The 27,757-nt window shown below is 37.6% G+C and overlaps 1 protein-coding gene across 8 annotated transcripts in view; it reads right to left on the bottom strand.

Moving 5' to 3' along the window:
- Positions 1-27,757, bottom strand: part of LOC134678621 (ras GTPase-activating protein raskol) — a 212,688-nt gene that overhangs the window by 35,298 nt on the left and 149,633 nt on the right. The window contains exon 1 of one of the 8 annotated variants that reach the window (XM_063537257.1): positions 9,642-10,009. The exons of the other annotated variants lie outside the window; for them this stretch is intronic. Within the exon in view, the coding sequence (XP_063393327.1) occupies positions 9,642-9,843 (202 nt within the window). The 5' untranslated portion in view covers positions 9,844-10,009. Of the gene's footprint in view, positions 1-9,641; positions 10,010-27,757 lie in introns of those variants that run through there. 8 annotated transcript variants of the gene reach the window in all.

The following is a 27,757-nucleotide window of genomic DNA, read 5'->3' as shown; positions in this document are numbered from 1 at the left end:
GTTTCAGGTAATTTTGCGGCCTTCGTTGTGTAACATATTATTGCAGCTGACTGTAGAGTAATAAATTTCGGGTATGATGGAACTTGATCGAAGCGATACTTATGGAAAAGTTAAACTATGGGTTAGACCACCTTATTTTGAGTTCAGTCCTACACGAAAATGTATCGTAACTAAAAGTTTACCTACGTAAATTACCTATGTTTGTTTACACAAAATAAAAACTCACACTAATTGCATAAGTACATACATCATTTAAGAGAGTAGACACATTGTTTCCCGCATTAACACAAAACTCCGCTTTTTCTGTTAATAACAGCAGCTATTAATTGACTTAATTTGTATGCGTACTTTTCATACGTTTATACCTCCGCTCCGCTCTGAGTTTTTTTGTTTCGGGTATCGCCAATTTTATATTGGTCTCAGCCGTGCATTACCTTAACAGCGAAGGTGAAAGGCAGCATGGTTCCGATTGGAGTGGCGGGGGTCGGAATAGCTCCCTTCTCGGTCAGTTTTTGCTTGCCGGAGGGCGAGTGGTACATCGTAGGTACACGTTTAAATCACGACGCAGGCTTGGCATTATGCGCGAGGCGATCGCGCCGGTCATGAACCTACTTAACTGGTTCTTGCTAGTATTGTTCTTGGGCCAGAACAAGGTAACAGGCATCACGATTGTGTTCATTTTCGTCGCGGGACACCACGTGTTCTGTTTCGTAACCCAAACGGTTATGAGGTGAACCAATCCAGAGCATTTTTATTAGACAATATCATTGAACCAAAACTTTTTACAGAAATACCTTACAGTACGAAGGATTTGCGATTTAATCCGGACGGGCAAAAACCGGCCGTTGACGAATTACAGAGGTTTCCGGATAATCATCTAGAGTTTTTTTTATGAAATATAATATAAAAACCTTTTAATTAAAAAGTACAAAATGGAATGTATGTAAGTAATACCTATGATGTTTATAATGACATTCCATAAATTGTTCCGTTTAACCCCGGTGCAAAGTTAGCTTATTATACATAATTTGTACATACATAATAATATGTAGTATGTAAATATGTTATGTAGGTAGTTGAAATTAAATAATGGTGTGAATTATATAGATAATACCTGTGTAACCAACATTTCTGCTACATAAAAATGCTTGGAAGCGGATTGTTATCCAAACCATTCTCCTTAGTAAGTATAGAACTAGGGGCAGCGTTGGCTAAATTACATTCTAGTAGATTTATCGCTACATCGTCATTTCAGGCGTGATTATTTAATTGTTATATAAAGTTTTATTGTAATATTTATAATGCAAAAATTTAAAGGGTCAAAGATATAAGACAACTCATTTACTTTTCTAGAAGTAAGTCGTTAATAAAGTATCTCTATTGGCACATCCTTAATGAGTAAATACGGGATAATTACATGTAGGTACATAGTTAGATAAGTAAGTCCTATGATAAAGAAAAGTGTAAAATTATAAGTATTTAAAATTAGGTATCCCTTAAATCTCTGCATGCTTACTTAATATGTAACGGGGGCTTAATGTATATGGGGCCTATGGGGCTTTATTTTTGATTTTTTTGCCACAATATGACCAAACCGGAATGAGAAAAAAATCTATGAGACCTAAGTTAAAATTATAAATAGGTATCTAATCATAGTAATCAATCATAGAACAGGTTCTATTAATGTTTGCTCGTGTTAATACTTAAATCTTAAATAAGTAGCTCAATTGATGTAAGTTGAATTTTACATCACTTCTAGAATAATAATAAAAAATACATACCTACCATTGAACAAGTTCAACACTTTCTACAAAATCGACTTGTAATGATATAACATGTCACGCCATCTACCGCCGAGTGGCAAGACTACAATTACAAAGGCGCATAACAGATGGCGATACTAGTAACTTACGAGCCGTTAGTAGTGCTTGTGGCGACCACCGATGTGACTTACCTGAAACAATAACAACAAATATATAGAATAAGTATTAAATATTGTAAATTAAGTAGTAATAAAGTATGTGGATCAATAATAGATTTCCGTTCTCAAACGTGTCAATATATAAAAACACCTGCTTCGTTTCGGATCTCTACCAATAGGAAACCAGACAATATTTATTCAATTTAATACAACAAGATCTAGGAGACCGAGTTTTGTTCGGAAAACATAAAAACTAAAAATGCGCGTTTTCCCAGAGATAAGGCCACTAAGACTAAATCGATTTTGCGCCCCCGAAAACCCCCATATAGCAAATTAAATTGAAATCATTAGAGCCGTTTCAGAGATCTCCGAATACAAGAATTGCTCGTATAGAATAAATAACTACATAATATAAGAATATTGTTCTGGTTATTTTCAGTGCATCTACTATTCAAATCCCCTTATTCATAAACGCGCTACAAACGTCAATTAGCTATAATCATTTGTCTTTATCTGTAATTTTGACTTACGTAATTGAAAGAAAGGGATAAAACATAAAGTTTTATGAATAAGGGGGTAAGTATGGCGGCACCGCAACTTGCCACTGTACTGTACCAATTTACATGCACACTGACATTTCCGGCTTGCGACACACTTTTCACATGCGATAACAACTTCAGAACGCAGACATCAGCCCAACTCACTATAAAATTGCACCATTCCGTGTAGTTTTTGAATTAAGTTACAAAAAATAAATCGTAAAAATGAAAGCTTTTGGAGGTATAAGTATGTTATCTCAATAAAGGCAATTTATTTTATTTTATCGTATGGCATTATTCGAGTCGCTTAAAATATTAGAAAATATAATAAAGAACTATATCTAATGTCTTGGCCCATAGGGTGCGTCTTGACTAGGAGCGAGCGAGTCTTAATGGTTACACTAAAGACAATTCAGTACAATATTAACAATCGGCTCGATTCTGAAAATGTATTAGATCTCTACTAGATCTCAGCAAGTTACGATATGGATAATTTAAAGAACGATTTCGACAAGTTATGACTTAGATATCCAAGTCACATCTAGTCGATATGTAATGTATATCTAGTTGATCTCTATATCGTTTCTAGATCTTGTGATTATCTCGTTTCCCCAATACGCGTGAATGACACGGTAATGATATCATTACAACGCGATGATGGAATCAGGTGTACGAGTAGGTGCATACAAGCATACGTTCGAGTAAAACTAATAATTTCTTACATTGCCAGTTTACCTACCTGTTTGACATAATTCTCTTACAGTAAAATGTTTCGTTCTTAGGCACTCTCGCCAGTTTACAAATACATACATTTTCAGACAACCATTGCACGTATTAAAATAACTGATTTGCTAGAGCGAAGTGATTCCATAAGTGTTCCGTAAACAAAGTTTTGTACGGAACACTAAAAACTGTATTTTGGTTATATCATTGTGATACGAAAATGTGGGATGTGATTAATATCGGATATGTAACCTAAGTGTTGTACTTAATTGGTACGACTTATGTACCTATATACGACATAGGTACGTATATGTTGCGATGAGTGCAGGAGTGATCTCATGAATGTTATGCGGGCACGCGTTGTGGCGTTGGTTGTGACCTACACGCTTCACGCTGCATCGAATCAACTCTACTTAAAACATTGCAGTTTGAACTGTGGGATCATGTGGTTTCATCAAGCTTAATTGACTTCCCAATCTGATGTAGACAGGTAAATCGGATATTATTGCGTTAGCGAGGGTAAGGTAAAGGGATATATTCAGACGAGATTTGTACATTTTATTTTATTCGCTTGCTGACTGCATGACTGGATTTATTCATAAAGTGCACTTTTACAGCTGGCTCAATATAGATCGTACCAGCCCGTAAGATATCTGTACAAATTAATTCATAAGAGCTGGCGCGAAATTAGTAATACTGAAATGTCAACATGTTCATAGAAAATCCGCACCAGATTTATTGAAACAATTTTTTTGTTAAAGCAGAGCCGCATGTTGGATTCTGCCTTGAAAGTGAAGTGACCTCAAATTTACCTTGTGGCATGTCGGCGCTAGTTTGATTTTGGTACACACACTTCTTCAAGAGCTATAAGAATATTGAAAAAGAAATGTGAAATCTGTAGAAAATTTATATACTGAAACGGCATTGTGCCTAAGCCAATTCGCCTACATTCGATCACACAAATATTTTTTGCCATTATTCGATGTTTAAAATCAATTTACACTTTACTTTCTGTGTGAATGAATAATCTGAAAACAAAACAACACTAAAACAAAACCTTATAAATAACTGACATATACTTACTAGGTCAGTAAATGAATGCTCAAAAAACGTTGTAGAGGGAAATGCTAGGAACACAATTTTTGACTCCGTAACTTTGTTTAGACTAGTTAGGAGGTGAACATATCAAAAGTCCCCGGCTATAGCCCCGGTGCTGCGGGGTAGAGGGGGGTAAGAAGGTCGAATTTTTCGGTTTTTCATTGATATCTTGGAAACTTTGCATCTTAGCGACATGACTACTAAGACAAACCGAAAGCTCATAAAATTAGTTACAAGTTTTATCTAGTCAAGTTTTTCGATATCTTGAATAGTTTTTGAGATACCCGCTCTTGAAAGTTTATTTAGGGATTTTAATTTTATCTTGATATCTACATCAGTGATGCTGTTAGGCCATGTTTGGTATAATTTTCGTATAAATCGGGGGTGCTGAATTCATTTATGGTATCACATTGACACTATTCCGAAGTAAAACCAAAATTAAAAAATATATATTTTTAAAAATCCCTCTTCACGCTTAAACCGCTGAACCAATTTCGTTGAAATGTTGTATAGAAATAGTTTCAGTCTCGACACAGGACATAGGATGGTTTTTATAACCAAAAGCATCTTTTGAGGATGTGAAAAGTGGGGTGGAAGTTTGTATGAGGAGTCAATAACCGCTGAACCGGTTTAGGTGAAATTTAGGATGGTATACATCTGTGATTTAGATGAAAATGATACCTAACATGACTTCAAACTTTACCTTAAGCAGTATTTACCTCAGGAATTCAGTTTCGTCGACGAAGTTGAATTCCCCCCATACTCCATTTCACAACTTTAAAGGATGATTATTGAGATAAAAAGTATCTTATGTCCTGTCTTGGGACTCGAAATATCTGTATACCAAATTACAATTAAATCGGTTGAGCGGTTTAAGCGTGAAGAGGAATTTAAAAAAAGGTATTTGTTTAAAGTTTATATGTTTTTTCTAAGGAATTGTGTCAATGTGATACCAAAAATGAATTCAGCACCCCCGATTTATACGAAAATGATACCAAACACGGCCTAGCAGCTTCACTAATGTAGATATCAAGATAAAATTGAAAGCCCTAAATAAACTTTCAAGAGCGGATATCTCAAAAACTATTCAAGATATCGAAAAACTTGACTGAATAAAACTTGTAACAAATTTTATCAGCTTTTGGTTTGTCTCAGTAGTCATGTCGCTAAGACGCAAAGTTTCCAAGATATTAGTGAAAAACCGAAAAATGAGACCTTCTTTCCCCCCTCTCCCACCCAGCACCGGGGCTACGGCCGGGGACTTTTGATATGTTCACCTCCTAACTAGTCCAAACAAAGTTACGGAGTCAAAAATTGTGTTCCTAGCATTTCCCTCTATAACTTCTTATTTCTTGGCCTATACGCTCTAAATTTTCAAGACGTTCCGTATTGTTCGTCAACAAACTCGCATAACTAGCAAGGATATTTACTTATTCAAAAATTAACGTGTCTAGGGCCTTCTTCCTGTTCCCCTCTCCAAAATTCATTCAAGACTCAACAAAAGAACTACAGGATGTGGTGTAAATAGGTACATATCAGCACTAATTTGACAAAAAAACAACTCGTATCTTGTTCTGTTAATCAAAAGAAAAATGTGGTATCTGTGTATGGGTTGCATACAGAGTTACTGCCTTTCAACTTTGAGTAGCAGCATTTTTTCAAAGTATTGATGATATATATAATATCTCGTAGACGTAGGTAGGGATTTACAACCCGTTTGGCTTCCTCTCTTAATTGATGGTGCAAACAAAAACCAGCCCCAGCCGCTAACGACATAGCATACCAAGGATAATCCCACTATACCGGATTGACAATATTGACAACGTCCGATACTAGGTACCTACCTACGGAGTAATAAATTATCGTAGATATAACTAGTTCATTTACAGGGCTTACAATGTATTCATTAAAATTGCCTGGGAAATATGATATAACAGAAGCAGATATAATACCTATTTCAGTGAACTGACATTGTTACGACCGATAATCCCAGTAAAAGGATTATTTTTTAGGACAAGCTCAATTAAAAAACCGGCCTAGTGCAAATGAGTCGCGCACGAAGGGTTCCGTACCATTACGCAAAAAAACCGGCAAAAACATCACGTTTGTTGTGTATGGTTTGGAGCCTCACTTAAATATTAATTTTATTTTGTTTTTAGTGTTTGTTGTTGTAGCGGCAACAGAAATACATCACCTGTGAAATTTTGAGTTACAGCCTGGTGACAGACGGACAGCGGAGTCTTAGTTATTACTACAGTACCCTATTCTATTGGGTACTGTTTTACCCTTTGGGTACGGAACCCTACAAATGAGATTGTTTGAAATGGTCGGACTCGCGCACGAAGGGTTCCGTACCATAATGCAAAAAAAAAAGAGCAAAAAAAGAACGGTTACCCATCCAAGTACTGACCACTCCCGACGTTGCTTAACTTTGGTCAAAAATCACGTTTGTTGTATGGGAGCCCCATTTAAATCTTTATTTTATTCTGTTTTTACTATTTGTTGTTATAGCGGCAACAGAAATACATCATCTGTGAAAATTTCGACTGTCTAGCTATCACGGTTCGTGAGATACAGCCTGGTGACAGACGGACGGACGGACGGACGGACGGACGGACGGACGGACAGCGAAGTCTTAGTAATAGGGTCCCTTTTTACCCTTTGGGTACGGAACCCTAAAAACCTTACAGGAAAACGAATAAAACGAAAATTATTTAGTGCTGTAAAATGGAACGGAAGCATTATTTGTTCGCGGTAGGGTTGCACAAGCAGTGTATTTATAACAAAAGATCGTATAGCCTCGGCTAATTACTCTATTTTGGTCCTTATCAGCTTGGAATTGGGGTTGGTTGCTCGTAAGGGACGCGAGGCAGGAACCGGATGCGCGCGGTGCTGCGCCCGCGCCGCGCCGCGACCGCGGCACAGGTGCGCCAAACGCACACGCGACCGGAATCACTAACATGGGACGTAGGGAATGCAATACCGGGATACCAGGATCCCGAAATACCGGGATCCCGCATGCAATTTGCGGGATTAATCCCGCTCGTAAATTAAGCGGGATCCCGCGGGATTTGCGGGATCGAAGAGCGACGTGGTTCTTACGTGTTACTACAAGGAACACAAGCTCGGGCACGTGCCTACTGGCGAAAATTCTTCACAGAGCCTAAATGCATCTATGGAGGAAAGGGGTAATGACACGGAAGAGCATTTTGCCCGAATTTGTCTATTTATTTCATCACACTTGCTCGTAAAAGGTGTTATTTTACGTAGGCGACGCGGTCCGTAAATCTTAAATTTGTACCCAGGGAATTTTGTTATGTAGGTACGTCCGAAATTAGGCAGATTTTTTATTGTTTTCCCTCTTTTTTCCTCACAGGTGTGATGAAAAACATCGTGTGTGCCACGAGTGGTACAGGACTTACGAAATCGCGTTAATTAAGCCTTTATTTACGTTCTTAAATTCTTGATTACTGTCATTATACCGTATTATTTTAATACAAAATGTACTATTTCTAATTTTAGTTTACTTTTTGTTTTCAACCTTCAAATTTAGTACTAATTCGTAAAATTGTATACTAACTTGCGGGATCCCGCAAATACCGGGATCCCGCGGGACTTAAAATGGCAATCCCGCGGAATACCGGGATGGAGTTCCTCATGCGGGATTGCATTCCCTAATGGGACGTGATCTAAACTAAACGCAAACGGTTGACTTTAAGGGACTTCAAATTACAGGAAATAGTCACGGAATAACAAAAATCTCAAATTTCTTTATACTTACCTGCTTGGCGCTAGTGGAAAAGCCGGAAATTTTAAATAAGGTAAAACGTCTGGTGCTCGCCGCGGTCCCAATGCCTAAATGTTATCTTGAAACTTAAGTCATGGTTAATAGAAACGACAGCAAGGTGTCATCTAATTGGGCATTAGCATGTCGAGTACTAGTACGTACGACACACAATTAAAAATCACCTTTCAGCCGGGCTCGTCTCAAAGTTGATACTTGTAAATAACCAATATTAAAATAATTGTTACATAAAAATGTGTTTAGGTACCTGCTTTACTGTAAAGGTCTAAACTGAAGTAATTTTTATTAGAATCAATCAACAGACAATATAAAATACACTTACAATTTTTCGATTGCAACGATTCCTTCGGTGTCAAATACCGTCTTCTGTTATGTAAACCAGTTATACGATAGCGTCGATAACCGCACACAGTTCGGGTGATTCTCAATGAAAGGTCTGAAGCATGTCTAAAGGCTTAACTCGATGACCACTCAGGTCACGTCAAAGCGAGTACCTAATAGTGATCGATGAAGGAGTTTTTTCTTTGCGAGTCTGTTTATAGTGAGTAAAATCCGCCAATAACAATCAAATGCATGAATTGATTTTATTAACTCGGGATCTCCATCCACACATAGCTTTCTCGAGGAAATAGTCGATCGCTATTGTCCCCTTCTCGTCGGCTAGCATGCATATTATAATTATGAGATTTTAAATTCCAATTGCTTTCCGTCAAAGGAGGCAAATAAGAATAAATTTCTACTATTGTATTTATTGCTATGAATTATGATAGAGTGGAGACTCGGCAGTTAGAACGCCGTTACAGTTTTGTGGCATCTCCCACTACTGACTACCGCTATGCTAGTTACGGAACCAGGCGGTATAACGCATATCATAACGTCATTCCCGGGATTGTGTAGTGAATGAATGCGAATCACGACCACAAAAGCGCAGACCGGTCCCGAGATTACTATAAAACTATAGGCTTAATATATTCAACTTCATTTTATTGGCGCGTAAATAATTCACAAATAGTAAAAATAATAATTCAGTCTATATACTCGTAACTATGTCCCACAGCTGGGCACAGGCCTCCTCACATCCGCATACACATTTGCACTTGTATGCAGGTTTCCTTCAGCGAAAAGGTAGTGGTAAATATTAAATGATATTCCGTACATAAGTTCCGAAAAACTCATTGGTACAAGCAAGCATTTGATTCCGCGACTTCCGGATTGAAAGTCGGACATCAGATCCACACGGCCACCACCGCTTTTCAAACAATCGACATAATAAATTAAATCTTGTTTATTTGTACTTGTGAATACATAAGAACGTATTTTGTATAACATAAATCTGTTTCAATAATCAATTATAAACTAATTTTTTCTTTGGCGTTGCATAGGGTAAAAATAAGATCTCGCATTGGCTGCAAAAGAGACAATTTAAGCTAATAATTCCCATTACATTGCATTATTAATAAGATAATCTTTAAACGTGTAGTTGATGTTGATGTTTAACCATCTACCATTTAGTATTGCTTTTTGGTTTATAGTTATTATATTATTAAACACCTACCATTATTTTCCTCTTGTGTAGTTTCAAAGTCCGCCAGGGACATATTGGAGAGATCCTCGACGTAGACCTGCGGCTGGCGACTGAGGGAGTGGCGGCCCCCCAGCGAGTGGTAGCAGTTCTCCTCCTCGTCCGCCGCCTCCTCGGTGGAGGATCCCTTCAGGCACGAGTGGAAGCTCCGGGAGAGACGCCGCTCCGTACTCATCGTGGCACATGTCCTGACGCACCTCACTTAATCCAAAACTCTGGCACTAAACTTGCACTTTACTATTAAAGTTCACGTTAGCATCACGAACACAAACTACGTATTATCTGCCACTAGTAGTATTAATCACTTAGATCAGAAGTACATTTTTAAGAACTTGCATCATCTGTGTATAAAAAAATAAACGTCACATACTATCAATATGGAAGCGTTCCGTTGTATTCTTATAGAATGCAGTTCCAAGTATCATGACCTAACCGACTGCTATCTACCATGTGTGCTCTACACACCTTCTCAGATAAGACTGCATTTGTTTCACGTATTACAATATTAGTTTTTTATCGTCCGTTATCATGAAGTACCTGTAATCATACGACATCAGCGCCCCACTGAGCCAATGAACTATATGCATACTTACTATAAACATGTGTAGGTAAGATAACGTACTCAAACTAATAAGGTAAATGATTACAACCTTCGAACACTATTTCGAACAACTGAAATCTTGATTTTAAGCACCGTCGACGATCGCGATCGAAAAAAGATCACGTTTGCTGGACCCTGTTTTACAAATTGTCTGAATAGTTTTTGCGAGAACAAGCAATTGCCACATCCTTTAAGATGAAGCGTCGAGGACCAGACAAACACGTTATAGAGGAACTGAGCGGGAACGTGGGACTCGACCAAAAGTGAGTTCAACGAACCTCTAAAGAATGAGGTCTTCAAATGTGACATACGACTAATGAATGGCAGACGAACAAAGGCACATCGCTGTCGAGCTCAAACACCGAAGCTACCTACCTAATGATGAAATGTTGTACCATTTAAAACCTTTACTACCCATATTCTTAAAACTAAAGCTAACCTATAAGCATTTGAGTACTGAATAAGGATATACATAAAAAGCAAGATTACTAGAGGAAAAAACGCGAGTTTCTGCTGCAATTTAAAAAGACACGATTTGTCTGTTTTATACAACAAACTAGAATAACTGTTTTATAGCTTTGCGTGATGCAGGTACTCAAAATAACCATACCTCTTACACCATAACAATGTCTTAGTTGTAGAAAAACTACCGTAATGTAAAGTAATTAAAAGATAGCGCAACGATAGTTGCACAAACGGTTCGTAGCCTAGCCCTGACCACTTTATTTGAAATACCACAGCAAATCGTAGATTTAAAAAATAAAGGTTTATCCAATAAAACGTCAAGAAAAGTATTAGGTACTGAAAATAAAATAATGCGTCGTACCGTTTCCGTATTAGGTGACTATACGTAAAGATGAGATTCAAAACAATGATTCGCTGACGCTTAAATTGCTCTCGATTACTTTCAGTTTTTGCAAGTTGCGCAAGAGTCGAATCACGCGAAACGTGAAGTAGGAAGAGACAGTTGCGATTGCGGGCTCATCACACGTGGTTTTAATTAACACCACTATGCAATAAGCAGCTTACACATTGACAAAAAGAGTGAAATCTTCAACGAGCCATTGTCTCGGTGGAAAGTTCCGCGTGGGAACGGGATGTGAATCTAGTCGTTCCGAGGAGAAAATCGCGAAATAAACCTTTATTACAATACATGCTAACAAAGACATCGAGGAAGAGGTACCGTTGTGAAATGTTGAAAGTCTAAACTACCTACAAGACGTAAGTAACACGACACAAACCCCCGTGTCTATCCGTAGGTTCAAGTAAAATGAAAGCCTTATTAGGTACTTTTGCCCAAGTGCACTTCCCGTTTTATTGAAGATCTTGCTTGTGGTTCAGCTGGCTATCTTACTTTCATGCAAGAAAATAAGATTCGGAACCACGACAATGGGGAGGTGAACTAAATTTACCGTCGCATATTCGCAATAGCAAAAATAGCATGTGGCCGGTGACCGTCGGTGAACCCGCGCGGAGGAAGTAAGGGCTACGTTAACATTCACACTTCGCATTTGCAAAATATTAGATGGTCGTACGCACGTGGTGGCTTTACGAGTACGATACGACAGCGACGAGCTGTTGCTAGGCTCCCGTCGGGGCAAACAATCTGCGCCTACTTTGCGGTGAAGGCCGTCTCAAGGTGCCAGCCCATCCGGAACGCCCAATAGCCATGGCAAATATTTTATAGTTACAACACGTTTCCATTCAACTCATTGCAATTACAAACCCCCGCACTTCCCAGACAGTAGTATAACTGTAGTGCAAAACTATAATGCGAATCTCAATACAATAACAAATGAAAGGCGACTCATCCACTCGAAGAAGATAAGGCATATGAGCGACGAGCAATCAAATACTGAAGCTTATGCGATATGGACGACGAAACAACGTGATAAGAGTGATAATTGCAACGGTTGGATTACGATATGAATGGGAAGAACGGTGTGTGCTATATGAGAAGATGGGATGTTTGACGCACGGTTATGGAAACGAAGTGAAGTGGGTCACGTTTGGCTTGCAGCCAACACTTTTAGGGGCGAGACCGATATTTCCTTGAGATTAAGACTGACCAGTCCGGCGGTGTTCGCGTGCTGACTTATCGCTTATCAGTGCCATTATAAATGTGCTGCGTTGACATCGACTTATTTAATTACCGTCCACTGCCTACAACGTGAACTGAGAATCGAATTACTACTATACATCAAGTTTAAACTCCCCTTCCGATTAAAAGAAAATAAATTTTACCTAAATATGTAGAAGTAAAAAGGAAAAAGGATTAACAAAACATGAATATTATCAACTGCTGAGAATAAAATAATAAAATTACCTAACGTCTATCTTAGTAGGGACGAAAATTAACATTTAATGTTTTGTTTTCTAATGTTAATTCTTACTTTAATAATAAGGTAGACAATACACAGGTTTAAAGTTTGCAGGGGCAAACTTTTCCTTGGGAAAAACTAATGGCATCATAATTTGATTTATGCAATTTCCTGAATTACTAACTAATTCAATTATAATTTCTTTTGGAAGTATTCGAATGGCCGGTAGGTACAACTTTGATGATATCACTGTAAATTCAAGCAATTATCGTTAGTTTTCATAACATAACATTTCATATTTTTGTAAAATACAGGGTGATTTCTGGGTCGTGATCCAGAACCACTTTTTCGGATTCTGTAAATGATCCACATTATCATATGGTAGTATTTGATTAAAACATAATTACCCTAATTATTCTTATTTTTCAAGTAAAATTAATGTTATACTAAGTAATTATGGTCACCCTATGACTTTTGACATACGCTGTATGGAAAGCGACAAGACGTCACATTGAGTAGGGTCACCAAATTGTATGCAAAAATGTTTTTTTGCTACTTGTCATCTGGAAAATAATCATCATTATTGGTGATAAACAATAATTAACAACATAATTAGGCTCATCTTTGGATTCTGTATGATGTCTGGCTCTCTTGCTCCACGACCCCGAAATCACTCTGTATAACAGTTTAAAAAAATCCTGGGTATATTTTATGTGTTCAAGACGGTATAAATTGCCTAACATTTGGCATTCAAAATTATTTTCAACGGTATTAAGTTATCCGTTGTTCATGAAACAGTCATTACAATATGTGGCAGCTGCAGCCAACACGCGTGCGGCATTCTGCTGCAAATTGCATCAATGTTTAGGCGTATGTAAACATCTGCCGAGTCGATGTATGCCAGTGAAAGCTTTTATAGCCTGGCTATAGTAGCTATACATATGTCGACGGCAACTTATGAAGGTAAGCCACACATTACAAAAGCAAGTGGCCCTAAATAAACGTTATGGCTAACTTTCACTCGAAAAGTACTGTATCTAATAGGAGTAATGATCTCCAAACAACCGAACAGCCTGAGCGCCGGCTTGAAGCGCGCTTTTGTTCAGTTCATATGAAAGGCTGTAAATAGGTTGTTCGAGCAAATAAAACGCATCCGCTTGCGACAAACGCTGACATCGTAACTAATGACGTGGCAGGTATAAATCATGTTTATAATAGCCGGGCCCAGGCGAAGACGCCGAAGGAAACGGTCGATTTGCGACGGATATGGCCACTGGGACAAGTAGAGCGAGGTACTCGCTCGGCGAAATTAATCTCATTCCATGGCTGACGCAGTACATTACCCACTTAAATGGTAAGATGATGTTACTGAATAAGTACTGAAGCCGTACAGAGCAAATCGGACCTATTGGTCAATTCGATAATCGAATTGAACTTTTAGCGTATGGGTTACGTAACCGACAAAATGCGGCCTACTTATATTTAAAGTCAAAAATAAAGACTCGCTGGTTGGTTGGATCAAGGGTCAGATGAAGGCAGAAAAAAGCGCGCATGGTAACTACGTGGGTTCCTCACTCTGCCCTGATCACCGGCAGCTTGGGCCCTGCCCCGCTGCTGGCGGCACTCTGTTTTTATATTTTAATTTTATATACATGCTGTAAAAAACTAATCTTGAGAAGAAATATGAATATAGGTAAATTGTGTCACTAAAATTTAGTAAGTACAACGCTTCAACCAAGTAGATACCTTGTTATGTATATGATTTCTGGGAGGTATAATAATGGGCATAATAGGGTCGCCCACGATATGAATAGAGTCAATTATGAATCCATAAACTATGGCAGATTAGTTTTATATCAACCACACACAATTTCAATGTAATTGAGTAGGTAGGCCTTGCGACGGCAAATATAGTATGTATTAGTTATAAAACTTGCAGTTTTAGGCAGTTCAATTTACAGATGTGTCTATTACAGTTAGGGCCACTTGCACCATTCACTTACCCGGGGTTAACCGGTTAAACCTAGTGTTACCACGGTTACCAGTACAGTTTGACACTGCACTGAGAGAAAAATTATTAGTAAACTAACCAGGAATTAAAAAAACAGTGATGGGGGAAAAAATGAAGTTTAGTAACAATTATAGACGTTTCACTATTTTTTTAAAGTTTATTTATTTCTACAAACAGCTCAGTAATCCTAAATCTAATTTCAACAAACAGATAATAGAAATTGCAAGAACTAATAGAAATTGCAAAAGTCAATTTGTTCCTATTAGTTGACTCTCCTTGTCCCCGGATTAAGTTTATTTTTGTAATTCTAAGTGTGTTTTATCCTTTTCTCTCAGTGTGGGTTAACGGTTTAACCGCTTAAGCCCAGGTTAGTGGGATGGTGCAAGCGGCCCTTAGAGTAGGTAGAGACCACATTTTTCTATAATTGTATGGATTATATTTTATGTATTATGCAGTTTTAAGAATTACAATTCTGCATCGACCAGGACAATTATTATATTATTAGTTAACTGCATGTCACATTCCGTTGCGTTTTCCCAGTAATTAAAGAATATATCAAAAATGTCTATAAATAATACATACTACAATACTGCCAGAGTACGACTCTAGTATACGTAATGAACGATAGTAATTAAAATAAGTTTGTTGCAGCTCTCGTTGTGACCTCAGGTACGGCGCACAGCGATGACGCCTCACCGCTTACGCTAAACAGCTAATTAACAACGTTAACTACACTAACGAAACATCCACAATACCATCGGCACAGAATTAGACGCACCGAAATAGAGGCAAACGTCATAAACAGAACAGACAACACTCGCGCACTGACGGTACTCTCGCCCTACTGGGCTCGTGTCATATCCGTTGCGAAAGTCGGGCTCTCATGCCGGTCCCTTCGGAGACGCCTCTACTTTCGTGTCGCGCAGACAGGCGCGTGTCTGTTTCGATTCAGAGGCGCGGGCGCACTGAGACCAAGCGAGACGCCAGCTAACTGCGTGCGCGCTCGCCCTCCATGTCAGTTTATTTACTATTCAGTTTGGAATACGAGCGTGCTCCAATAATTATCATGGTTGTATGTGGGCCGTAGAACTTCACACAATATTGAAGCTCTTGTACTAATTCAATTATGAAAATGTGTAATGATATTTGTCGAAATAACCAAATCACTGTTAATTAAACTAAAGAATCATGCGAGTTATTTTTTTTTACAATGTACGTATTGTGTTTTATAAATTGATATACCAAGATCGTAATAAGTCGTAACAAGTGCCATCATGAAATAAATATAAAAGTGAAAGTCACTTTGGTTTCAGATCAGTTCGTAATCAATTAGAAGATCAACTTAATCATTATAAATCAGCGACTGAATTAGGTACAATAGCAATAGTTAATAACAATTGAACTGTACCTATTGTTCAAAAGAAGGAATTGGTACTCCTAAGCAGTAACTAGGTATGAATGACTGAAAACTTATAAAATGTTAAACAAATTACATACCTATCTTCAGCTTCAAATTATTTTGCACTGTCTCATAATTGGCAAAAAGTAAAATGAATATAAAATAAGTGTTCCGTAAACAAAGTTTTGTACGGAACACTAAAAATAAATAAAGAATCAATGTTTAAAATTTTACAAAGATTAAGACCAAAGTTTCATTCATCTACCAGGTAGAGCCGGGGAGCGAGGGTAGCGTCCGCACCAACACTTGTGTAATTATTTTAAGCCGCGGGAAACAGAGATACACGATGGAATGCCGGCTGGGTGTTTAAGGATAGATTTACGCCGTTCTATCATGTTTAAAAAACATCACTCTTCTGTCGGTGACTAGCACGGGCCTCTTATTGTAAACTGTCAATAGATCATATTTTGATGACTAAAAAAAAAAATTGTGATCGCCTTTATGAAATACCTTCTATAAGATTGTCAATTATTCCAGAATCAGGTTGTTCAGGACGGTCTAATACTCTGAAAATGATTTCGCATGCACTTAAAGTACAAGAAAATCCTATTAGTACTACGTATTATGAACAGACCTGAAAATATTTACTAATATGCTTAAGCAATATTTTGCATGACTATATTCGTAACATATTTAAATGATTGTAACATAGATGATAAGGTGACTAGTTAACATCGATATAGTTATGTAGTAAAACTACGACGACTGGTAACAGTAAGAAGTCGGCCTTGAGCACGGGGCATCATTGCATGCCAAGTGCAGTAACGGATGCGTAGGCACATACATATACCTAGCTACGATAAACGATAACGTAGAAAAACGAGATCTTAAATATGATGGGAACGGGATGAGACTTATTGAGACAGTAGCAAGAACACTTTATGAGCAAAAACGTGTTCGAGGAAATGTACTATTAGTTGGTAGTTACAAGTTAATACTCCATGTATTTGGTAGAATAAAAGTATGTTTTTACAAAAACGTAATAGCATGAGAGATGAGAGACTTAATTTACAAAGTCAGGAAGAGTTAACTTACAACCAACATCAAAAATATACCTATATACATATATATTATGCGGTAAAAAATCCATTATTGTTGATAGCAATGATCGAGTTTTGCAATAAAAGCCCCGGCAGCTTAAACATCAACCTCATAATTAATTAAACAACTTTAATTTACATCTTATTACAAATTGTCCGTCTAAATAGTGAGCATGTGGCGTTGTAACACTACCATGGCAAACTGAGCTTCGTTACCGGCAGTACACTTTATCAAACTCTGCGTAGGAGAGCAACTTAGATGGCTGTGGGCGGTCAAAAGATGTATTCTAAACAGAACTTCGATTACTGGAGTCAGTTATGTAACGCTGCCATACATGACCCAAAAATTTTTTATTAAGCTATGAGCTTCATCACATCTGATATTTGAGTAATTCTAAGCATTTCTAGCCTGAAGTGGGGGGGAGGGTGGTGTACAAAGACGGCCGCCATCCGTCATCTTTAAAAAAAATCTACTCTGATCCTGGTGGGTACTAGGGCAAGTTTGGTATCATTTTCGTATAAACCAAAGACGTAGAATTCATTGCTGATATTTGTTTTTTCAATTTCATAGTAGTTTTACAAGAAAAACGTAAAAAGGTGAAAAATTTGGTTGGAGATTTTTGCTACGCGGAGCCGAAACTACAAAAGATAGAAAGTTGAAATTTGCACACTAGATTACATTTATAAAGTGTACAAGAGATAAGAAGCGATTTTGAGAAATTCAACCCCTAAGGGGGTTAAAAAGGGGATGAAAGTTTGTATGGGGTTCAAGTTTTATTTTAAGCTAGGAATTTGAAACTTCGTAAAACGATATATTATTAAAATACAAGAAAACTAATTTCAGCGTTTTTGAAAATTCATCCCCTAAGGTGGTGAAAAAGGAGTTGAAAGTTTGTATGGATATCAAAAAAATTTTCGAACGCGGGACTTGAATCTTTGTATTTGGGGATATTATTAAAAGACAGGAAAAGTAATTTCAGCGTTTTGTAAAATTCATCCCCTAACAGGGTTAAAAAGGGGTTGAAAGTTTGAATCCATTACAAATCCGAGTAGACACACATTTCTTATTGCCTCCCAGGCTTGAAATGCTTAGAATTACTCAAGGAACATATGTGATGAAGCTCCTAGCTTAATAAAAAATTTTTGGGTCAACTTTATAACTGCTTCCGCTAGATGCAAACACTTGGTTAACAAGTCATTTACGCTTATTACGAGCATATATTAATAGTTCGAGTACGATTAGTTTCAAGTTTTACTGCAGAATTTGTCAGTTCAAATTCTTGTGGTATTAACATCAACCGATTTTGTATATTAATTCTTCCATTCAATGAACACCAATGCCATTCGAAGGCAAACATTCAATAAGTTGAACATGAACAAATTCTCTAAAATGTGCTTACTTAACAAATCTACTGAGTTTTAATATACCTACCTAAGTGGATTTCCAAGAATAATACATCCTCAATTCCTCATTAGCTTCTATTCAATTAATCTTGCAAAACCTTATCATCATCTCAATTAAAGAGATAATCAACTGCTTCAAAACAGTGATGTTCTACTAAATCGCTATCTATATTAAATTCTTGATAATGGGAAGAGGGAGACCATTGAGAGAAATACGACATACACAGCTCTGGTTTTTTAAGCCAGGCAGTGTTTGAAATGGCATGGTAGGCAATATTGAAGCAGTTGACGGTACCACAGAATAAGTAATAGTCAATCTCCTGATGCAATCCAATCTCTCAATGAATTGAGTTTTATTTTTATTGAGAATGTATTGATTAGTGATGTGCAAAGATTATTTACACTATTGTGTACTTACAGAAGAAAAGAAACAGAGATCGTCAACGGCACGCCTACGCAGCCAAACGGATGATTCATCTAACGACCTTGACTGCCAGTGCCTACAGCTTAAACGTCGATTGCCTATCAAACAGCATTCAATGAAATTATTCATACTCGTACAAGATGTTCATATTAAATCATATATATTTCTGTTGAACATTTTTCTTGAAGAATTACAAGTTAACGTTAATTAAAGAAACGCGCCTGGGCGCTGAAAATAAGCTACATACGTTCGTACGTAATAATCTAGTTATAAATGAACACCCACTCTCGATTACAATTACAGACAAGTTACATACGCACAGATGATTTACAAAATGCCTGTAAACATATTTCTAAGATTAACATTAACTGCAACGGACAAAGTAATGCAAGGCTTACATAATTATAATGTAATTTCAATTGTTACGCGCGTGTTAATAGCCAAATTAATCAGTTCAATAGTACAGTGGATCATTCGATCGGCTAATGGCGAGGAATACGCAAAAAGTAGAATACGTAAGTAACAAACTTTCGTTAGAGAAGTGTGCCAGTAGAATGCTGGCGTTGTGCGTGCGGTGTGCGAACTGTAAATGCGCACACGTCAGTGAATAAGTGCATAATGTACTCGGGTTCTACAGCCATTGGCGAGACTGATGGCCCGTCGCTAACGAAGTTATCCCTTCCCTGGTCGCACTCTTCGCCTAACAAGCAATCTGCTATTGATAGACGATCTGCATCAATGCTTAAATGCCCTATTAATCTAAAGTAACTCATATAAAAATCGATAGACGAGACGCCGCAATTGTTTACCTAAATCACCGTTAAGATTCCGAAGTAGCGTAGGTATAAATAGCCCACGTTGCTATTGGGCTAGAAAATGTGGGGCACATATCGTGTCGTTGCAAGAATTTAAAACAAGGACGTAACACGAATATTTCGCCTTTCTGTCCGCATGGAAATTACACTTGCAACTCGGACGAGATTAAGCACGTCGGCACCGCGACGGTGCATTAAGTGCATCACACTGCACACTGACACACATCGCCGTATTAAACCAACGCACCATGTGAGGCTTCTTTGTTACTTGTGAGACTCGCAAACATAAGTATTTGGAAAGAGTATTACTTAGAGATGGGTAGGGGTGAGTAAATACTGAGTATTTACTCGGTATTTACTCAAAGCACCCGATAAATACCCGTATTTACTCATTTAGGTGGGTAAAAACGATTGCTTATAAAATATTCATAAAGTGAGATTAAAGAACAAAATTGTCTTTTGTTGAAGAGTGCTAACGTGTATTAACAATATCTATAAAATAAAAAGCATAGAGGACGCTTAATTTAGGAAAAAAAGGTAATTATTAGTGAGAGGAAAATTTTGTTAACAATTATGTTTTAAATAAGAAGGTATTTACTTTAAAAATATGAGTACTTAAATAAGTGCATGTCGCGCAAAAGTGCGTGTTTACGCGGCACTTACGACCTTTTATTAAGGGTTTTTTAAAGAAAACTCAAAAATGGCTCAACCGATGATGTTCAAAATATTGCTTTTTGAACTCTATTATGCGGCTAATCTCCCGATATGTTTTCATATTTTTTCTGAACTTTGGTTCTAAAGTTATAGAGAGGGAAACATTATTTTGGCCTTTCGAAAGGGTTTTTTTCCAAAAATATTCAATTTATCCAAAAATGTTCTTAGAAACATTCCAGTTATTTTTAAAGACCCATTTAATGATGTGCAAAATGTTGGTGGTTTCTGAGATTTTTTTTTGTGACAATTAGTTACATGTATGGAGTGCCCCTCTTAAAAATACATTTCTTACAATTTTGAGTACGTAATCCAGTAGCGGCTTACAAAATATACCTATATTTCAAATTTATATGCCCCTTTCAGCACTCTAAATAGTTTATACCCACCAATTTGGGTATAAACGAGTAAATACGGGTAAATTGAGTAAATACTGAGTATTTACTCGGTATTTATCCGTGAGTATTTACTCACTACCCATCTCTAGTATTACTTAATAAACAAAATGCTAATAAGAGTAATAAGCAATAAAATTCATTAAATTGAAGGTTTCTTTGTATTTAATTTGAGTATTTACAGTACAAAATGAACTTAATATACTGTTGCAAGAGGTCCGCTTTTTTTATTTTGCTATCACAAGGGTCGCGATAACATAAAATGCTAATACGTCACTTAATTAAATATTTAAATACCTTTAATTAATAAATTATTATATAAAAAAGTGAAACTATGTGAAAGGAGAGTAGGACTGTCGATTTCATTCACGGTTCGAGATTTGTACCTACTGCGGTAAAAGGAGAGCGATAAAGCAACAAATCGGAGCAAAGCTAGGGCCCATGTAGAGCACGTCGATTCGACCGTTATTGTTCACTTGGTCCCAAGTCTTGGTGGCAAGAAAAATCGCGACAACCTGGGTAGTCCTGGGCGAAATGATTTCTATGCAGGGAGGGTCAGTTATCTCTGCAGCAGATGTCATATTATGCATCATGCTGTAGTCACAGCGTGTAATCAAAATATCAAAATTAGCGAACTTACATAAATACACAACAGAAAGATTTTGTCCGTCCAATATTTTGCATCTAATATATTATTGTATATTATGTACTCGTATAGATGGATGTGGCCATAGTGAGGAGCAACTGGGCCGCGCTCCACAGCGGTAGCATATTACAGTGACGCGCGGCAGCTTTGTAAACATCGCCCGCTATAAACCGTTGTTTGGACGGTCGCCAGAGCGCATATGAATCATTATAGTCAATATGGAAACACCTTTATTTCGAACCCTCCGTTTGATACAGTCTTCAAACTCAAGTGTAAGCATAGTAAGTTCTGGAGACTGCAGTAATAAAGGTAATTAAGAAATTGAGTTCCACTGTCGCCATCAAACATATAACTTACCTTACTTCTCTTACTAGCGCGAAGTTATGTACCTATTCTAAGCAAGAGTGACGAACATTCTACTTGAATCAGTCAGTAATTTAGTATAAATGATATCAATCACCATTTCGCCATTTAACTTGTCCCTTACCGACATTAACGTTACCGGCACAGAGCTCATGGAGATTGAATTCGTGACTATCTCTAACAGCAAAATGCCAAATTAGTAAACCCTACCGCACGACCACTAGGCTTAGTGTTTCAGATTCAGACTTGCTTAATGCAGATTAGGTGACCTTTGAATAAGGTCAAAAAGCCATTAGTCCGTTTAAAATCCGTTTACGCAATGAAATCCGTTTTCACTCTAAACAAGTTTCTATTATTTCGCACCCAAACTTCAATCTTTACAAAACATAAATTAGGTAAATAAAGGGTAGTATTTGACAACTGCATCTTGCTACTCATGCTCATACATTGCTACTGCCCATATGAGTTGGGCCAATTTTGAAAATGATCATATTTATGATAAAAGCTAAACTGGTAGTTCCCGATCTGTATGAATTATACAATAGCCAATGGCTGACTTTCAAACATACTACACACAACTGGCTTCTAAGAGTACTGCCCGACAATAAAACAAATCAGTAAAATTGAAAATCCGCAAATGGCAATGGCCAAATAGACATTAGTCAGATTTTACTTAAAATTAACCTACATACCTACTGCATATACCGGGTGTGGCCTGTAACACGAGCAAATAATTAAAACATAGATGGTACTCCTCAAACGGTGACACTTTTGTTCAACAACTTTTAAAAATTATGAAGTATTTAAACTCCCTATTTTTCATACAAAATAAATAGAATAGAATAGAATAGAATAGTTTTTATTCGTAAACACACAGACAACAGACATACATAGAAAAAACATAGTGAAAAATAAAGTGTCACGAAATGGTCCCATCTCAGCATGTTGCTGGCGACTTCCAGCGCTGATCTTCCGATTAGACCATCAAGTGAGAAATAATCACGGAAGGTAACAGACAAAAAAATAAGTAAAGAAACATAAAATAAACCGAAAAATAGATTACACACATTTTACACAGCTAATACAAAAAAGAGATGAATTAAGTACACAGATTAACCGATCGAACTTGTACAATCCGGTCGGGTCACATCGTGGCGCGGCATTAAGCGCGCATAACTAGCGCCAGCGGTAGCTACACGAAATTAAATTCGATGACAGATTTGACAAACAATAAAGTGAGTGAATCTAATATAATATTATGTAAAATCTCAATCAGTTTTAACTTTTTAGTCATGAAAACAATGTTACAAAGTTGGCTAAAATACATAAACAAAAACAACACCAAAGTTAAACAAATAGAAACATAATGAAAATGACACAGATAAAAAGGATGGCGTGTCGGGAATGGTGTCGACTCCTATGCGGAAGGAACAAGAACATTGTGGTAAGTAACAAAATTTTATCAATAAAATATTATCTTCAATGGACGCCATCGCCACGCCATATCATTGTGATTGACGTTACTTGTCACGCCTTAAACATAACAAAATTCGCAATACATTGCGTCTTATAATAAACTTTAAAGTGTATTAAAAATCAAACCACAAGTTAATTTTAAAAGTTGCTGAACAAATGTTGGTCAGTATGAGGAGCCTACAGTTGAATTTTTTGCTCGTATTACAGGCCACACCCGGTATATTTACTTATAGGTATCTAGATCCATAGCTAATCAACACATTTTCTATTCATCTACTAAACATAAGAGTTTTTAGAAGTACGCAATGAACATAAAATTTCAGTGCAATGTACGATTCTGAAATAGCCCAACTGTAGCACATGATTGCAAGCCGATATCCGGTCAGCGCATAGGTAGGACACCGGAAGAGAGCGGCCAATGACCGCGGCATCCGTATTCTACTAGTACCTACCTATCGGTGTGATAAAGGGAGTTTCACCTAAAACTACAGGGAATGTACCTAATCAAAATTTCGGTAATAACATTACTCCTTAATCTTTTCGGCGCCACGTCAATAAAGTAGACGCCATGTCAACAATTGCACGTAAACAACCGCATATTAATTCGCGGCGTGTGGGGCACAAATATGTACTTTATAAATGTATATCAAGTCAATGGCGGCGAATAGGTTGACATATTGGAAAAAAAAAACACTTTACGTTTCGGACGGAACATTTCGCTGTGTCCCCAAAGAAGACTAGAGGGACGGGCGATTTACCAGAGCGTTGTTTTTTAAAGATTGTGTAAAATTTTAAGAATTTGAATCGATATTACATTACTCTTTAAAATGAGGTTTTAGTACAGGTTTTACTGATACAGGTAATTTACTGTGAAAAGTAATCCAGTAAAGTAATTAATTACTTTAAGTACATTCTCGCACGCTCCCTGGTTCAACGCCATGCTTTATTCAGCTATGTAGCTAAGTTCAATTACTTAAGTTCCATGTGTGATATACGAACAACATAGGTAAATACAATACACTAACACTGGACTTTTATTAGATATAGCCCGATATAAGCGTTCACACTTGAGCTTACACCCGATCTCGGCTTACCATTAGCCATACAAATAGAGCACAAATAAGACCAACACATTGATGAAACTCGATGACATCGCGTCAACTGTGAACCACTACGTAATGTATTAAATTACTCCTTCGATCTCGTTACAACAGGAAAAGCCACTTTTTTATAAAACCAAAATCCTGCCTCAGTACGGTTGTCCCACTTCAAGGGATAAAAAGCTTATTCAGAGCACACTACGCATGACTTTACCAAGTCAAACTCCTGTTTCATGTTTAAACTTTAACTTGTTAAGTTCCAGATTATCCCTACGAGTATTCTCACGGCAGTTATCGGCGACGCGGGGAATTCGGGCCGCTGACGATAACCACACTCTTATCTGTCACCGGGGCTCTCTAACGCGATTTATAACACCGTCTACCAGAAACTATAAAATGAAGAACCGCCTCATAAAACTTTCAAATGCAAGGTACAAGTCCAATTTCGAATATTTTATTTGACTAGAAAATTAATATCTTTACACATTTACACAGCCGGCTGTTTCGCAAATCTCACTTGTGTAAAACGATATTTTAGGTGTAACGGCGATTAAAATTCCAACGTTTGTTGAACGGCCGGTATCAAATTCTTTGCGCATACAACCAGTGATGTACGGTGACTATAGGCGAGGAACGTGCCCAGAGTGACAAAGAGGTAGTAGGAACGACCGCCCTATTATGATCGTTTACCTGCATTCTAAAGCATTTCCAGAGTTATTTGTAATATAATATATAATGTAACCGCAAGATCATGTCAAAAAATCATAATTGTTATGGACGTTGTCGAAGTAGCTTTGGGATTCCTAACCCAAAAGTTCAACATTCCATTGTTCAAGAGAGATGAAGTGCACTGATGACGCACTTGAATATATTTAAAGCGTGGGGTTTTTGGTTAGAACAATACTGTGCTAGCAGGTTGTATTGTAAGAGAGGCAACAATGGTGGGCCAAGCAGGTAGCGGGGTCTGCGGGATGCGGGCCCGACGCAAGATGTGCACGACATGCACACGCTTGATTTCAGCCACCCGGCGCGACAGATGCTTCCGAACTTTACTTACTAATATGTAATAATAACGTAGGTAAATATATTTTAAAATTTTAATGGACGATTTTGCTTAGCCCGTAGTGGCCCATAAACAAACTATGTAGGGTGACTGCTTTAGTAATTCTGCTAAGTGCTTTAGGTCACTCTCAACAATAAGGCTTCAAGTGACTTGTTTATTTCCGATTTGTTAGGAGTGGCCAATAACTTTACTATAACAGTCACCCAACTTCATGTAATCATCAAAAACGAACGAATAGTTATAACTTTAAAAATAACGTGAAGTTTATACAGCCTTGGAAAAAGGTAATATGCAGAAAATTTGTTGTTAAAAGGTATGGAATATTATTTACTGTCGTTCGAGCGTATCAAAAGTGTTTTTATTATTGACAATTGAACCGAGAAGCGATGGTCACGTCTGAGTTTATAAAAGGTTTTGAGAGGGGAATGTCTTAAAAATTTGTGAAAATCTCAAGCTTTTGTGTTCCTACTTACAACTGGAATAACAGCCAAAATTATTTTTAAAATAGTTAAGGCAGGTTATTTGCAAAATACGTCGATTAAAACGGCTCTATTTTTCCTTCCGACTTCAGTGCCTGCATAGGTACAGTAGGTACATTTTGCTTTTCCTTCCTGCATGTCATGTAACATGTTGAAAGTGGGGGTAATATGGATTTTTAATAAGCCTGTTACAAGTTGAACGGTGAATGCCATGCTATTGCAAAGGGTGACGATCGGCGTGGAAGTGTCTAAATATAGTATTCTCCTACACACCACAGCATCCTAGCGTATGATACGGTGCTAAGGCCAGCGGAGTCAATCGATTTGCTGGGTGATTGATTATTACACTACATCGCTCCCTGAGGCCACTGCCATATTCAAAACAAATATGACATTTCGGTGACCCGCCAAATTTATCTGGCGAGTCTCGCGACGTCTTTGACATTTGAAAGTTCGGAACGTAGGTAATTGAGCAGATTATATAACTTACATAAACTTGTTTACAAACTTGCTCGGAAGGTAAACTTGAGACGTTCGAGATACAGTAAATTAGTCACGGATACTACGCAATTCGATCCGAAAATTTAAAACATCATCGACATGGTCAATGGATTTTCGTTGTACCTACCTAATGTGCAACAATGATTTACAACTGCCTCTAATCCAGGCAATAGAGTTAGACCAAGCTAAGTCGGCAGCGATTTTGATACCACACACACAATGAGCAATTGTTATTTAAACGTCATAATGTCATAGCAGTTTCACGTTTAAAATAACACTTGCACCAGTCTGGGCTATCAAAATCGCTGCCAACTTAGCTTGGTCTTACTCTAAACACTTTCGACTTCTTAAGCCGAATAACTAAACCATAAAAATGATGTAGGTACCACCAGTGTATTGTAACTGACACGAATAAAAACACAAACAGACCCAATGCCACCACATATGTATAATGTTCCTGAACGTGTCACGCGGAGTTCCTGTGTATTGTAAACGCGTGGCGAGGGACAACGGAGCGCAGCACCCGAGGCGAGACGGGCAAACGAGCACACCGAACCGTGGTGGCGACCGAGCGCGGACGTTCGGCGCGCTTCGCGGGCTTGTTGCGACTGTTTAGTGTTTACCAACCATCGAGACCCAACGCGGCAACTTAGGGCTGACGCTACCACAAACTATTCATGCATTATTAAGTCATCACTTTATAAATTGCCATTTACTTTTCATACTAGGTACTACGACTATCTATGCAAAATATACAAGCAGTTTGTCCCAGAATATTTAGGAAATATATATTTATTATTATTGGAGGAACACCAACCCTTAATGTACTACGCGGTTTTGTGCACCGACGATGATAAAAAGTACGGGCCCGTTCGAGTGGGTTCGCAGAAAAAACTTGAGTCGCACGATAAGTACGTTATCAAGCCGGGACTACAGCGTTATCGATGAGTTTAGTTACACAGTAAGCAAAAGCATGGATCAGATATAATGGATATCTATTTAATGAGTAAGGTACTTTTATCCTGATTTTTATAATTTATTATATATTATTAATACAATACATGCCAACATTATGCATATTTTCGCTGAATTTATAGAAAACTGCGTTTAATAAAATATATATCATAATAAGAATATGTACAAGTAAACAATCAACTTAGTCACGACGAGTGACTGACACTCAAGTTCGAAGGAAGGGCAAAGCATAGGTTATTATCATACGTCGGACTCCAGCGGGCATTTTCGTGGCATGTCAGAATGATAGGTAAGGTTCGCAAATC

This window comes from Cydia fagiglandana, chromosome Z (assembly GCF_963556715.1).
Source record: "Cydia fagiglandana chromosome Z, ilCydFagi1.1, whole genome shotgun sequence".
Taxonomy (NCBI): Eukaryota; Metazoa; Arthropoda; class Insecta; order Lepidoptera; family Tortricidae; genus Cydia; species Cydia fagiglandana.
The sequence above is the reverse complement of the archived record's forward strand: the minus strand, read 5'-3'. Positions and strand labels throughout refer to the sequence as shown.